The sequence below is a fragment of the Crotalus tigris genome, unplaced genomic scaffold, assembly GCF_016545835.1.
Source record: "Crotalus tigris isolate CLP2741 ecotype Arizona unplaced genomic scaffold, ASM1654583v1 scf7180000019584.165378, whole genome shotgun sequence".
Classification (NCBI taxonomy): domain Eukaryota; kingdom Metazoa; phylum Chordata; class Lepidosauria; order Squamata; family Viperidae; genus Crotalus; species Crotalus tigris.
In genome coordinates, this window is record NW_024097607.1 from 104,407 (window position 1) to 119,403 (window position 14,997).

The 14,997-nt window shown below is 46.7% G+C and overlaps 1 protein-coding gene across 2 annotated transcripts in view; it reads left to right on the forward strand.

Moving 5' to 3' along the window:
- Positions 1 to 2,320: 2,320 nt before the first annotated feature.
- The window catches only part of ARHGEF17 (Rho guanine nucleotide exchange factor 17), a 58,150-nt gene continuing 45,473 nt past the window's right edge, over positions 2,321 to 14,997 (forward strand). For both annotated transcript variants that reach the window (XM_039363754.1, XM_039363753.1), the window contains exon 1: positions 2,321 to 3,336. In XM_039363754.1, the coding sequence (XP_039219688.1) occupies positions 3,148 to 3,336 (189 nt within the window). In that variant the 5' untranslated portion in view covers positions 2,321 to 3,147. The remainder of the gene's footprint in view (positions 3,337 to 14,997) is intronic.

The window sequence follows — 14,997 nt, forward strand, 5'->3', positions numbered from 1 at the left end:
GAACCCGACAAGAACACGCCAAGCCAAAGAAAATGCGACAAACGCCTTATATTTGCGTTTTTTTAAACAATACCCACAAATACAACAATTTATGTAGTGACCGTTTGAAGTCACAACGGCACTGGGGGAAAAAAGCGACATGACCATTTTTCACCCCTTGAAGCATCCTTGTGGCCACGTGATCATAACTGAGATGCTTGTCAATTGATTCATATTTATGACGGTCCGCAGTGTCCTGGGGTCACATGATCGCCTTTTGTGCGATCACTTAACGACCCTTTTCCTAACTTAACAACTGCAGTGATTCACTTAACAACAGGGGCAAGGAAGGTCGTAATAGGGGGGGCCAAACTCACTTAACAAATGTCTCACTTAGCGACAGAAGTTTTGGGTGGAATTGTGGTCGTAATTCGAGGACGGCCAGTAGATTTCTTCCAAACGCAACAGGCCAAGAAGCCCTGAATGGTTTTTCCGAATCGGGATGATTCCTCTCATCCCGTTGAGGAAGAAGAATTCAAAAAAGGGGTGTGTTTTTTCCCCACACCTGTGAGTTTCATTGTGCAGTTGCAAAATGCTGGGAGGTAGCCAGATGTGGAACAAATCCAACAGTCAAGTTCTCCTCTTCCGACCGACATTAACCTGGTGTTCCGCAAAGCGGAGCATCACCCAGGATGAAAATTCCCTCCAGTTTGGGGCCTGTTAGCTTGTATTTTTTAAAATTAAATTCAATCGTTTTTAAAAGATATGCAAAATGGCGATCCCTCACGAAGCGCAGCTACCATTTTGAAGTGGCCTCTCCTCTCGTTCCCCAAATACAGCACTATAGTATTATTTTTTGTTGTTGTTTAGGATACGAGAAATATCAAAATGTTGGGATGATTTTATAGGAGGGAAATGTTTTAGATCAGGAGTCTTCAAACTTGGCCCTTTGATGACTCGTGGACTTCAACTCCCAGAATTCCTCAGCCAGGGTTGGACTAGGACAGGGGTAGGCAACCTTGGCTCTTTTATGACTCGTGGACTTCAACTCCCAGAATTCCTGAGCCAGCCATCCTGAGGGGAAAGGGAGAGGTTTCCAAGCTGAGCCATGCTGGCTCAGGAATTCTGGGAGTTGAAGTCCACGAGTTGTGAAGGGGCCAAAGTTTCCCTCATGCTGGCTCAGGAATTCTGGGAGTTGAAGTCCACGAGTCATGAAGGGGCCACAGTTCCCCCATGCTGGCTCAGGAATTCTGGGAGTTGAAGTCTGTGAATCATGAGGGAGCCATATTTTCCCCATGCTGGCTCAGGAATTCTGGGAGTTGAAGTCCACGAGTCATGAAGAGGCCATATTCCCTCATGCTGGCTCAGGAATTCTGGGAGTTGGTCCATGAGTCATGAAGGGGCCATAGTTCCCCCATGCTGGCTGAGGAATTCTGGGAGTTGAAGTCCACGAGTCATAAAAGAGCCAAGGTTGCCTGCCCCTGGACTAGAACATCTCCAAGGTCCTTTCCAATTCTTTCATTTTATTATACTTTGCTCTGCCTACCTCATAGGATTGTCGCTGTGCAGTTTAAAGAACGTGGGATTTGCCACCTTGGTCCCTGGTGGAACGGAGGGTCAGACTTTCCTCCAGAAGTTGTGGGTGCTCCATCACCGGAGAATTTTTAAAGAAGAGAGCGGATAGCAGCCCTTTGTCTGAAATGGTGTAGGCCAGGTCTCCTGCTTGAGCAAAGAGTTGGACTTGTTGTTGTTAATTGCGAAGTCGTGTCCGACCCATGACGACCCAATGGACCACGTTTCTCCAGGCCTTCCCGTCCTCTACCATCTTCTGGAGTCCATTGAAGCTCACGCCTCCTGCTTCAGGGACTCCATCCAGCCACCTCCTTCTCTGTCGTCCCCTTCTTCTCTTGCCCTCCATCTTTCCCAGCATCAGGCTCTTCTCCAGTGAGTCCTTCCTTCTCATTAGGTGGCCAAAGTCCTTGAGTTTCCACTTCGGGATCTGGCCTTCTAAAGAACAGCCGGGGTTGATCTCTTCTAGGACTGACCGGTTGGATCGCCTTGCAGTCCAGGGGACTCGCAGGAGTCTTCTCCAGCACCAGAGTTCAAAGGCCTCCATTCTTTGGCGCTCAGCCTTTCTTATGGTCCAGCTTTCACAGCCGTACATTGCAACTGGGAAAACCATGGCCTTGACTATACGCACTTTTGTTGGCAGGGTGATGTCTCTGCTTTTTAATATGCTCTCTAGATTTGCCATAGCTTTCCTCCCCAGGAGCAAGCATCTTTTCATTTCTTGGCTGCAGTCCCCATCTGAGGTGATCTTGGAGCCCAGGAAAATAAAATCTGTCACTACCTCCATACCTAGAAGACCTCCAAAATCTCTCCCAGCTCTGTCGTTCTGTTATCCGGAAAGAGAGGCGGGGAAGTGTAAAGGGCCATCGGAGCTGGTTTGCAAGGATGGGAAGATAAGAAGAACCGGCGTGAACTTAAAACTATAACTCGCATCACCTATCTGCTTGCTAGCTGGCTGAGCAAGAGACTTGCCTTCCATCCAGCCTCTGTACAGAGGTATGGAGAACCAACCCAAAGATGAAAGCCAAGCCTTAGAAGATAACCACCTCCGGGCCCAGCATCCCCAGCTGCAACCCCCCCTCCTCCTTCAGCCTCTTCCCCTGACAATCAGGAGGGACCCTCCCCCAGTTTAATCCGGCACCCATTTGCTCAGCAGAGAGAGAAGAGAGTGGGCTGTGTTATCCTTGGGTGCTTTAAGTTGGTTCCCATGGCAAACGGAGCCCGGTGTTGCGTTGCCTCTCCACACACACACTCACACACACCCTCAGCCACCTCCCCTCCCTCGCTCTTTATCAATTCCCTGCTTCCCTCTCAGCCAATCCATTTTCTCCGGCTCCCGATGACGCTGGCAGTAGGAGCCGAAGCCCAGCCAAGACGAAAAGGCAAAGAGAGGCGATACACCTGCTCAGGAGGAACCGAGCACGGAGCAGGGAAAGACACGGAGGAGAGAGAGTGAGGGAGCATCCTGCAGGCCTCCCCCCCCTTGTTGACACCCCTCCGTCCCCGATTGTGACGGAGGTACACCCCCGCCATCCGTCCAGGAGCTGAATCGGCCAGCCGGCCCTGTTCTCGGACGGACAAGCCCACCCTGGAAGCCGCATGCTGCAAATGGTCCGGACCCTGGCCCAGTTCACCATTGCCTTGGAAGACATGCGAGAACTTAGCGAGGCGGGCGAGGCCACCCTGCTCCACACCCCTGCCTCGGTCAGCGAGGAGGGTCCGGAGAAGACCACCGCCGGGGCCGGCTGTAGCAATGGAAGCAGCCCCGTCCGGAACGGCACGGTGGAGGTGACGGTGGCTTTGGGAGATGGGTGGGTGGGTGGGTGGGTGAAAGAGACAGGGGTAGAAAACAGATTCCGGGCGTCGTCTGGGTGACCAATTGTGGGATGGCGAAGAGGGTGTCATAACCACAAAGGAGGGGTGGGCTTGCCTGCGTGTGTGGGAGGGGTCCCGAACCCCAGTGGGGTGTCCGATGTGCTCAAGGCAGCTTGCAGAAGTTGTCATGCTAAGGAACCAGAAAGGGGCTTGATCTGGGCTACGGTGGCGGGGAAGACCACCACAGCCCCCTCCCCATGGAGAGTGGGGGGCCTGCAGTGGCCCTGCCAGCCATCTCTGGAGGACGTGGCTTCGGGCTCGGCCAGGAGGGGGCGCTGCTTGAGGGTCGAAGCCACAGGTGACGGAAACGCCTCCCATCTTTTAGATTTCTCTCTAATGGGGACACCTGTCCGTGCTCCGCGTCGGATCCACGGTTGGTCAGTCTTCGCATCTCCCCCAAAGATCCTGCGATGCAATCTCCCTTGTTTCCTTTGCAAGGCCCGTTCGGAAGTGCTCTTGGTTCCTCGTACCCGGCTGAGATCGTTTTTAAAAGAGGCGAAGGCTTGTAGCAAACCAGGTTTCTCCATTTTTTTTCAGCATCTCAGAAACTCTGGGCCAGGGGTGGGCAACTATGGGCCCCTTGGCAACCTGGGGACTTCAACTCCCAGAATTCCTGAGCCAGCCACGGCTGGCTCAGGAATTCTGGGAGTTGAAGTCCCTAGGTTGCCAAGGGGCCCATAGTTGCCCACCCCGGTCTTTGCTGTTATTTTCTTTCTTTCTTTCTTTCTTTCTTTCTTTCTTTCTTTCTTTCTTTCTTTCTTTCTTTCTTTCTTTCTTAACGGTTATAAGTCAAGGGCAACCTGTATTTTTCTCTTTCTTTCTTTCTTTCTTTTTTCTTTTTTCTTTTTCTTTCTTTTTTTCTTTCATCCTTTCTTTCTTTCTTTCTTTTTTTCTTAATGGTTATAAGTCAAGAGCAACCTGTATTTTTCTCTTTCTTTCTTTCTTTCTTTCTTTCTTTCTTTCTTTCTTTCTTTCTTTCTTTTTTCTTTTTTTTCTTTCTTTCTTTCTTTCTTTCTTTCTTTCTTTCTTTCTTTCTTTCTTTCTTTCTGGTTATAAGTCAAGGGCAACCTGTATATAATTTATTTATTTATTTATTTATTTATTTATTTTTTCTTTCTTTTTTCTTTCATCCTTTCTTTCTTTCTTTCTCTCTCTCTCTCTTTCTGTTTCACCCTCTTTCTCATTCCTTCCTTCCTCTCTCCCTTCTTCCCTCTTCTATCCATCCATCCATCCCTCACTTCCTTCTTCCCCTTCCCTCACACCAAAACTCCTTCCTTCCTTCCTTCCTTCCTTCCTTCCTTCCTTCCTTCCTTCCTTCCTTCCTTCCTTCCTTCCTCCCTCCCTCCCTCCCTCCCTCCCTCCCTCCCTCTCTCCTAGAAGGATTTCTGTGATAGCATCACTTCTGGGGCTGACTCAGCCCCTCGTGTTTGGCCAGGGAGTCTAGAAAGGGCAGGAAAGGAATGGATTAATTTCAGGATGCATTATTTCCAGCGTGCATTAACGGCTACCTGGGTCTGTGTGCTTGACTTGTGATAAACAGCATTTTAGGGAGTTCAAATTGGAAGATTTGCGGCTCTCTCTGTCCAGCCTGAACTGGGCCTTCATTTGTCAATTTCGGTGATATAATAAGCAGTGTTTTCCCTTCCTTGCTTGCCAGTTGCAGAAAGACTAAGCCAAAGCCAGATCGGTCTAGTAGTGAAGGGGCCAGGCTAGAAACTGGGGGATGGTGAGTTCTAGTCCCACTTTAAGCATGAAAGCCAGGTGGGTGACTTTGGGCCATTCACCAGGAGACGGGGAGTTCTAGTTACGCCTTAGGCATGAAAGCCGCCTGGGTGACTTTGGGCCGTTCACCAGGAGATGGGGAGTTCTAGTTCTGCCTTAGACATGAAAGTCGGCTGGGTGACTTTGCGCCATTCACCAGGAGACGGGGAGTTCTAGTTCCGCCTTAGGCATGAAAGCCGCCTGGGTGACTTTGGGCCATTCACCAGGAGAGAGGGAGTTCTAGTTCTGCCTTAGGCATGAAAGTCGGCTGGGTGACTTTGGGCCGTTCACCAGGAGACGGGGAGTTCTAGTTCCACCTTAGGCCTGAACACCGGCTGGGATGATTTGGGGCCAGTCCCTCTTTCTCTGCCTACCCCATCCCACAGGGTTGTTATTGTTGTGGGGAAGACGAAGGAGTATCAGGTCTGTTCATCAGCTTGAGTTACTTATAAAAGTAATAAAAAGTGGGATATCAGTAAAAAATAAATAAAGAGAAGCAATGGGTATCATATTCTGCTGATCCACTTCCTTTAAATATTTAAATTTTTACCGTTTGATAATATTTTTGAGGCAGTGGCCCTGCTGTAATTGGTGGTTTTATCAGAAGAGTCTCACCTTAATAAATTAAAATATGTTCTGGCCTGTTGGAGAATCTCTAACGCAGGGGTCTTCAACCCTGGCCTCGTCATGACTCGCGGACGTCAACTCCCAGAATTCCTCAGCCAGCAGGGGGGAACTATGGCCCCCTTCATGACTCGTGGACTTCAACTCCCAGAATTCCTCAGCCAGCAGGGGGGAACTATGGCCCCTTCATGACTCGCGGACGTCAACTCCCAGAATTCCTCAGCCAGCATGGGGGAACTATGGCCCCTTCATGACTTGGGGACTTCAACTCCCAGAATTCCTGAGCCAGCATGGGGGAACTATGGTCCCTTCATGACTTGTGGACTTCAACTCCCAGAATTCCTCAGCCAGCATGGGGGAACTATGGCCCCTTCATAACTCATGGACTTCAACTCCCAGAATTCCTGAGCCAGCATGGGGGAACTATGGCCCCTTCATGACTTGTGGACTTCAACTCCCAGAATTCCTCAGCCAGCATGGGGGAACTATGGCCCCCTCATGACTCATGGACTTCAACTCCCAGAATTCCTGAGCCAGCATGGGGGAACTATGGCCCCTTCATGACTCGTGGACTTCAACTCCCAGAATTCCTGAGCCAGCATGGGGGAACTTTGGCCCCTTCATGACTTGTGGACTTCAATTACCAGAATTCCTCAACCAACATGAGGGAACTATGGCCCCTTCATGACTCGCGGACGTCAACTCCCAGAATTCCTCAGCCAGCATGGGGGAACTATGGCCCCTTCATGACTCGTGGACATCATGAAAAAAGCTGTTTTTCCTATAGCGTTTGTATGTTATCACCTCTCTTTTTTTTAAAAAAAAGAAAAAAAATACTATGTAGGTGTTTCCATCTGTCATAACTGCAGATTCTCGGTGCAGCCTCAAAAAAAAAAAAAAATTCACATTTTAAATAGGAAGTGACACTGTCACAAACTGCATTGCAAATCTCCGTTTGATGCTTGGTTGCAGATTGCAGAAAATAATTTGGTCTTCCATATTTATCTTATAGGGCAGTAAAGTGAAACCCTTGTAATTAAGATTGGTCAGTAGGCGGAATCAGTAGGAGGAGCCGTTGTGAGTGCATGTGCAGTGATGTTTCTGAGGTGGAAATGGCACTTTTGGCTATGAAATGTTTGAGTGATTTGTACAGGTAATAAAAGTGGGGTACAAATCAGAATCAGAATAGAGCTGGAAGGGACCTTGGAGGTCATCTAGTCCAACCCCCTGCCCAGGCAGGAAACCCTGTACCATTTCAGACAAATGGCTGTCCAGTCTCTTCTTAAGAATGTCCAGTGTTGGAGCACCCACAACTTGTGGAGGCAGGTGCTTCCACTGATTAATTGTCCTCCCTGTTAGGAGGTTTCTCATGACTAACTGAATGAATGAATGAATGAATGAACGAGTAGCCCAATCTTGGATTAAAAGGCACTGTAGAATTTAGCATTCTGCACTTGAATGTGGCAGTATAAATAACAACAACAACAATAATAATGTTGGAAGGGATCTTGGAGGTCATCTAGTCCAACCTCCTGCTCAGGCAGGAAACCCTATACCAGTGGTTCTCAACCTTTCTAATGCCGCGACCCCATAATACAGTTCCCCATGTTGTGGTGACCCCCAACCACTTATACATCACCGGGTGCCAGGGGCGTGGCCAAAGAAAAGGGGGGAAAAATGGCGGACAGCCTTGTTTGGCGAGCCCCGTGAAATGGTCGTTCGACCCCAAATGGGGTCCCGACCCACAGGTTGAGAACCACTGCCCTATACCAAGGGTTGGCTCATTTATGACACGTGGACTTCAACTCCCAGAATTCCTGAGCCAGCCTGGCTCAGCTTGGAAACCTCTCCCTCAGCATGGCTGGCTCAGGAATTCTGGGAGTTGAAGTCCACGAGTCATAAAAGAGCCAAGGTGGCCTACCCCTGCCCTATACCGTTTCAGGCAAATGGTAGTCCAGTCTCTTCTTAAAAACTTCCAGTGTTGGAGCATTCACCGCTTCTGGGGAGTTCCAGAAGAGTTCATTGTGGCTTGTTTAAATTTGAACCTTTGAGATTACAGATCATCTTCGTTTAGCAGTTATCTCGTTTAGTGGCCATTTGCAGTTACGACAGTGTTAAAAAAAATAATTTTGAAACGAAGCCTCGCCTATACAATCTTTGGGGGGTCTGTAAAGCAGAGGAAAGCTGAAGTGAGATTATAAATACAGTCATGGTTTCACTTAGCCACTGCTTTGCTTAATGACAAAGTGGCCTGTTGTCTCATTTAGTGGCCATTTGCAGTTACGACAGTGTTAAAAATAATTTTGAAACAAAGCCTCGCCTATACAATCTTTGGGGGGGGTGTAAAGCAGAGGAAAGCTGAAGTGAGATTGTAAATACAGTCATGGTTTCACTTAGCCACCGCTTTGCTTAATGACAAAGTGGCCAGTTCTAGTTGTGGACGCTAAGGAGGATTTACCTGTCAGTTTAGGAACCACCTGCCTCCAGAAGCTGTGAATGCGCCAACACTGGAAGTTTTTAAGAAGAGACTGGACAGCCCTTTGTCCGAAATGGTATAGGGATTCCTGCCTGAGCAGGGGATTGGATAGATGGCCTCCAAGGTCCCTTCCAACATCATCATCATCATCATTATTATTAACTCTCTCGCTAAGTCTGGGGATGATTCCATCAATCAAACCTAATGTCAAAACATGCAAACAAAACTAAACTGAATAAACTAGCCCCATTTTCAGTTAGTCCTCAATTTAGAACTGTAATTGAGCCTGCAAATTACATATATAAAAGGTATGACTGTCGTAAAAGCGGGTCATCAAAATGAATGGCCCGATTTTATGACCTTTTGTGTAGCAGTCGTTAAATGAGCCCAGCATTGTAAAGCCAACATTACAGTTTTTATTGTTTTAATGTGTTTTTTAGGATTTTGATTATAATTTATGTTTCTGAATTGTGAGCCGTCTGTTTGCTGAGATGGGCAGCTATAGAAATAGAAATTAAATGAATGAATGAATGAATGAATGAAGTCACGTGACTGTAAGGGGGATGGACGTCTGAACTTTGGAAGGCCGCAGTTGTTAAGTGAATCCGTTGTTCGCTCTGGGGGTGTTTTTGCTGGACATACTGGCTGTGGTCCCATTTTTACGACTGTTGTGAAGCGAGTCACCCAGTTGTTAAACGAATTACATAATTGTGAAGTAAACCCACACAGTCACTAAGTGAATCCATTCTTCTTAGTGCAGGGGTCTTCAAACTTGGCCCCTTCATAACTCATGGACTTCAACTCCCAGAATTCCTCAGCCAGCATGGGGGAACTACGGCCCCTTCATGACTGGTGGACTTCAACTCCCAGAATTCCTGAGCCAGCATGGGGGAACTATGGCTCTTTTATGACTCGCGGACTTCAACTCCCAGAATTCCTCAGCCAGTATGGGGGAACTACGGCCCCTTCATGATTTGTGGACTTCAGCTCCTAGAATTCCTTAGCCAGTGTGCTTGGCTGAGGAATTCTGGGAGTTGAAGTCCATCCATGCTGACAGGGATTTTAGGTGAAGTCCATCCATGCTGACTGGGGAATTCTGGGAGTTGAAGTCCACAAGTCATAAAAGGGCCAAGTTTGAAGACCCCTGAAATAAATTGTTATAGGTCAGGGACCATTGATATTAATGCCCCACATCCATGAATTTCCCACAAGTCTTCTGGACTTCGCTTTTTACGTGCCAAGGCCTGTCCAAGACCCTGGAGGTCTTCTAGTCCAGCCCTCTGCTCAAGCAGGAGACCCTTACAGAATCATAGAAGTCTTCTGGAGTTTGCTTTTTAAGTGCCAAGGCATCAGTTTGATGAATGTGATGGCCCACATCAGCCTCTTTGAAAAACACCCCCCCCCCCACCGTTATCTTTTCCCGTTTCCTAAAATTGTCAAAGACGGAGTGGCGGGCCAAGAACTGTAAATACAACTTTGTCAGGAGGTTCTAAAAATTGCATGTCAGATGAAATGGCTGCCTTTCCAATTTAAATTTAAGCAGTGTTTTCTTTCCCCTCGGCTGGAGTTTACAATAATTTACGAAAGGGACTAGGGCCTTTATGAAGGGGAGTTGGTCCGGGTATACTGTGTGCTGTAGGAAGAAAATCATATATTTTTTTCTGTCAGGTGACAGGTACCACCAGATAGAAAAGGCAGAGGGGTAGAGTCAGGGTCCCCCAGATATTTACTCATCAGTTACTCATCGTTCTCTAAGCCATTGTTTTTCAAATGTGGCAATTTTAAGATTAGTGCCTGAGGGAATTCTGGGAGTTGATCCATCCTTGCTGGCTGGGGGATTCTGGGAGTTGAAGTCCACCCTTGATGCCTGGTGGATTCTGGGAGTTGAAGTCCACCGTTGCTACCTGGGGGATTCTGGGAGTTGAAGTCCACTCTTGCTGGCTGGGGGATTCTGGAAGTCCACCCTTGATACCTGGGGGATTCTGGGAGTTGAAGTCCACCCTTGATGCCTGGTGGATTCTGGGAGTTGAAACCCACCCTTGCTGGCTGGGGCGTTCTGGGAGTTGAAGTCCACCCTTTCTGCCTGGAGGATTCTGGGAGTTGAAGGCCACCCTTTCTGCCTGAAGGATTCTGGAAGTTGAAGTCCATCCTTGTTGCCTGGGGGATTCTGGGAGTTGAAGGCCACTCTTTCTGCCTGGAGGATTCTGGAAGTTGAAGTCCACCCTTGCTGCCTGGGGGATTCTGGGAGCTGGTCCACCCTTGCTGCCTGGGGGATTCTGGGAGCTGAATCCACCCTTTCTGCCTGGGGGATTCTGGGAGTTGAAGTCACCCCCTCTTAAAGATGCCAAGGCCGAGAATCTCGGCCTAACCATATTGTTGTCTTCTGTAGGGTTGATAATTTTTGCTACACACCCCTCCCTATTGCTCCAAGTGGGTCTTTGTTGGTGTGCGTGCAAAGACTGTACACATCAGCTTGTGATTTATCACACCAGGGCACCAGAGAACAGGATCTGCTTTTTCTCACCGCATCTAATGATCCCCTTGCTTTGGCTGCCAGCTGCTTCAGTCATGTTTTTTTTTTAATGTTTTTTTGCAAAAGGAAGATTAATAAACATTTCTAGGAAGAGAAAGTTTCATCTTTGCAACTCAGCCTGCCGAAACAAAATGAGCATCTTCAACTTGAGAGATTTTTACCTTCTTTCGGTCTGGTAAAGGAAGAGCTGTGTTGTTCTGAGAGGTCAAATATACATACATACATACATACATACATACATGCATACATGTTTTCTGAGGTTTTTGCAGGAGAAAACCTGAACAACCAAAAACCTAGATACATACATACATACATACATACATATATACACACATACACACATACATACACACTATATATATATATGCATGCACAGCTAGTCCTCAGCTTACGACCACAGTCGATCCCAGCATCTCTGTTGCTAAGCTAGACGGTCCTTAAGTGAGGTTTAGCCTCATTTTGTGGCCTTTCTTGCCACAGTTGTTAAGTCAATCGCTGTGGTTGTTTAATTAGCCACACGGTTGTTTAGTAAATCTGGCTTCCCCATTGACTTTGCTTGTCAGAAGGGGATCACGTGACCTTGGACACTGCAACTGTCGTAAGTACATGCCAGTTGCCGAGCCTCTGAATTTTGATCACATGACTCCGGGGATGCGGCAGCGGTCGTAGATCGCTTTTTTCAGTGCCCTTGTAACTTTGAACGTCACTAAATGAACAGTGGTAAGTCCAGGATAACCTGTATGTGTGTGTGTGTGTGTGTATACACACATACACACACACACACACCAGCACCAGCCTGAACATGACGAATGGGACCTCGTTGAAACGTCGCCGACACTTCCAATTTTACGTGGGAGAAAACCCGAATAACCAAAGACCTACATATATATGTATGTATGTAGGTAGGTAAGTAGGTAGGTCTTTGGTTATTCCTAGAAGCACGAAGCCAAAAGCACCATCCTGAAGATGACGAATGAGACTTCGTCGAAACGTCGCCAAGACACTTCCAATTTTATGTGGGAGAAAACCCGAATAACCAAAGACCTACATACAAACACCCGCGAAAACCTATATATATATATATATATATATATATGTAGGTCTTTGGTTGTTCGGGTTTTCTCCCGCGGCAAATTGGAAGTGTCTTGGCGATCGACGAAGTCTCATTCGTCATCTTCAGGCTGGTGCTTTCGACTTCGTGCTTCATGAAGTCTGAGTTGCATGGGGATGTGAGATGGTGAGCTGCATAGCTATTGTTTGGCTTCACGTTCGTGCCTCATCTTCATGAAGCACGAAGTCGAAAGCACCAGCCTGAAGATGACGAATGAGACTTCGTCGAAACATAGCCAAGAAAAACCAAACAACCAAAGACCTACATACAAACACCCGCGAAAACCTCAGAAAACACACACACACACACACACACACACACACACACATATATATATATATATACATATATATATATACATATACATATACATATACATATACATATATATATATATATATATATATATATATATATATATATATATATATGTAGGTCAGAAAACACACACACACACACATATATATATATATTTTCCGGTGGGCCATTTTCCAACTGGCAGATTTAATTAAAGCTCATCCCATCCACTCATCCATACAAAACCCCTTTTTAATATATTTTTATAGCTGGAGGAGAGCTTTTCGGACTGAGATTTTATCTGAGATTTTGTTTTTCCTATACTGAAAACATTCTGCTGCCTAGATACGGCCTGCTTTTCCACTTAAAAAACAAAATATACCAGCCAGAGCAATTAAATAGGTGTCAAGACAATACTACATTTTTAGCATCTTTTTTTTTTTTTAAAAAAAATTTGAAAGGAGTTATTGCCAACAGGCACGAAAAGAGCAAAATGGAAGTGAATTATCACCGATCTGGACTAGTTTGTTTTTCTGCTCTCAGCTGGGGGAGTTTTTGACATGTCTGCTGACTTTTGTCAGGAAAGGAAGAAAAATGGAGTGGTCATCTTTTTGGAGAGAGTCCTCCGTACTCTCCAAATTGCCTTGAATTTGCTCACTGGAAGAAGCTGAGGCCTAAACGTTTGTTTAAAGCAGGGGGTCTTCAAACTTGGCCCTTTGATGACTTGTGGACTTCAACTCCCAGAATTCCTCAGCCAACATGAGGGAACTATGGCCCCTTCATGACATGTGGACTTCAACTCCCAGAATTCCTCAGCCAGGCACGCTGGCTGAGGAATTCTGGGAGCTGAAGTCCACAAGTCATAAAAGGGCCATGTTTGGAAAGCCTTGGTTTAAACAAAGCTCCATCTTGAACTTGACTCCCAATGACTGGGATTGCGTCCATGTAACCTTTCTAAGCAGCAAAATGCAGGTTTCCAGAAACATTCTTTCAAGTTTCCAACGTAACAGAATAACAGAGCTGGAAGGGGCCCTGGAGGTCTTCTAGTCCAACCCCCTGCTCAGGCAGGAAACCCTATACCATTTCAGACAAATGGCTGTCCAGTCTCTTCTTAAAGACTTCCATTGTTGGAGCATTCACTGTTTCTGGAGGCAGGTTGTTCCACTGGTTAATTGTTCTAACTGTCAGGAAGTTTCTCCTTAGTTCCAGGTTGCTTCTCTCCTTGATTAGCTTCCACCCATTGCTTCTTGTCCTGCCTTCAGGCGCTTTGGAGAATAGCTTGACTGCCTCTTCTTTGGGGCAGCCCCTGAGATACTGGAACACTGCTCTCATGTCACTCCTGGTTCTTCTTTCCATTAAGCTAGCCTTAGTCACTCTCTCCTAGTTTAACCAGAGATATTTTTCCTTTTCAGCCCTTTGTGTAGTTCAGCAATGTTCCTCTGAGCCCTTAAATTGGAAAAATGAGTCTGGGTGATGAGTAATACAGAATCAGTTCAGGGCAGGAATAAATTGCTCTCAGAGCTGGGGGATTCCAGTCCTTTTCTGAAGAAAAACCAAATGTACAGGTATAGTATAGGGGGTGCCTTGCTCGATAGTAGTAACTGTGAGAGGGATCTCAGAGTCCTAGTGGACAATCACTTAAATAGGAGCCAGCCATGTGCTGCAGCTGCCAAAAAGGCCAACACAGTGCTGGGCTGCATTAACAGAGGGATAGAATCAAGATCAGACAAAGTGTTAATACCACTTTACAAGGCCTTGGTAAGGCCACAGTTGGGATCCTGCATCCAGTTTTGGTCACCACGATGTAAAAAAGATGTTGAGACTCTAGAAAGAGTGCAGAGAAGAGCAACAAAGATGATCAGGGGCCTGGAGGCTGAAACATATAAGGAACGGTTGCTGTTGTTGGATATGTCTGGTTTAATGAAGAGAAGGACAAGGGGGGACATGATAGCAGTCTTCCAATATCTCAGGGGCTGCCCCCAAAAAGAGGGAGTCAAGCTGTTCTCCAAAGCACTTAAAGGCAGGACAAGAAGCAACGGATGGAAACTTATCAAGGAGAGAAGCAACCTAGAACTAAGGAGAAACTTCCTGACAGTGAGAACAATTAACCAGTGGAACAACCTGCCTCCAGAAGCGGTGAACGCTCCAAGACTGGAAGTTTTTAAGAAGAGACTGGGCAGCCTTTTGTCTGAAATGGTATAGGGTTTCCTGCCTGAGCAGGGGGTTGGACTAGATGTCCTCCAAGGTCCCTTCTAACTTTTATTGTTATTATTATTATGGATCATCACACAGTCAGCCAGATGTTCAGACTGGATTTGGCATTTTGTCTACCTATCGAGTCCTTACCCAGGACCTGGGATAGGCAGATGTGGATGTTTGATGGTATTACAGATATCGTCACAGGATGGAAGCAGCTCCTAGTAAGGCCGCCTTTTGCAATTGACTAATAGCGAATTTGTCAATGCCAATGGTGTTCAAGTGGTGCTCCAGTTGTTTTGGGTTTGCACCCAAGGAGCCTATTACTATTGGTACTACCCTTGCTTGCTTTTGCCACAGTCTTTCTATTTCTATTTGTAGGTCTTTGTATTTTGTTATCTTCTCCAGTTCTTTCTCCTCTATTCTGCTGTCTCCAGGCACTGCCACGTCCACTATCCAGACTTTTTTGTCTTTCTTATCGACAATTGTTAAGTCTGGGGTGTTATGTTGCAGGTGCTTGTCTGTTTGAATTCTGAAGTCCAGAGCAGTTTAATTTTATCATTTTCTATGACTTTC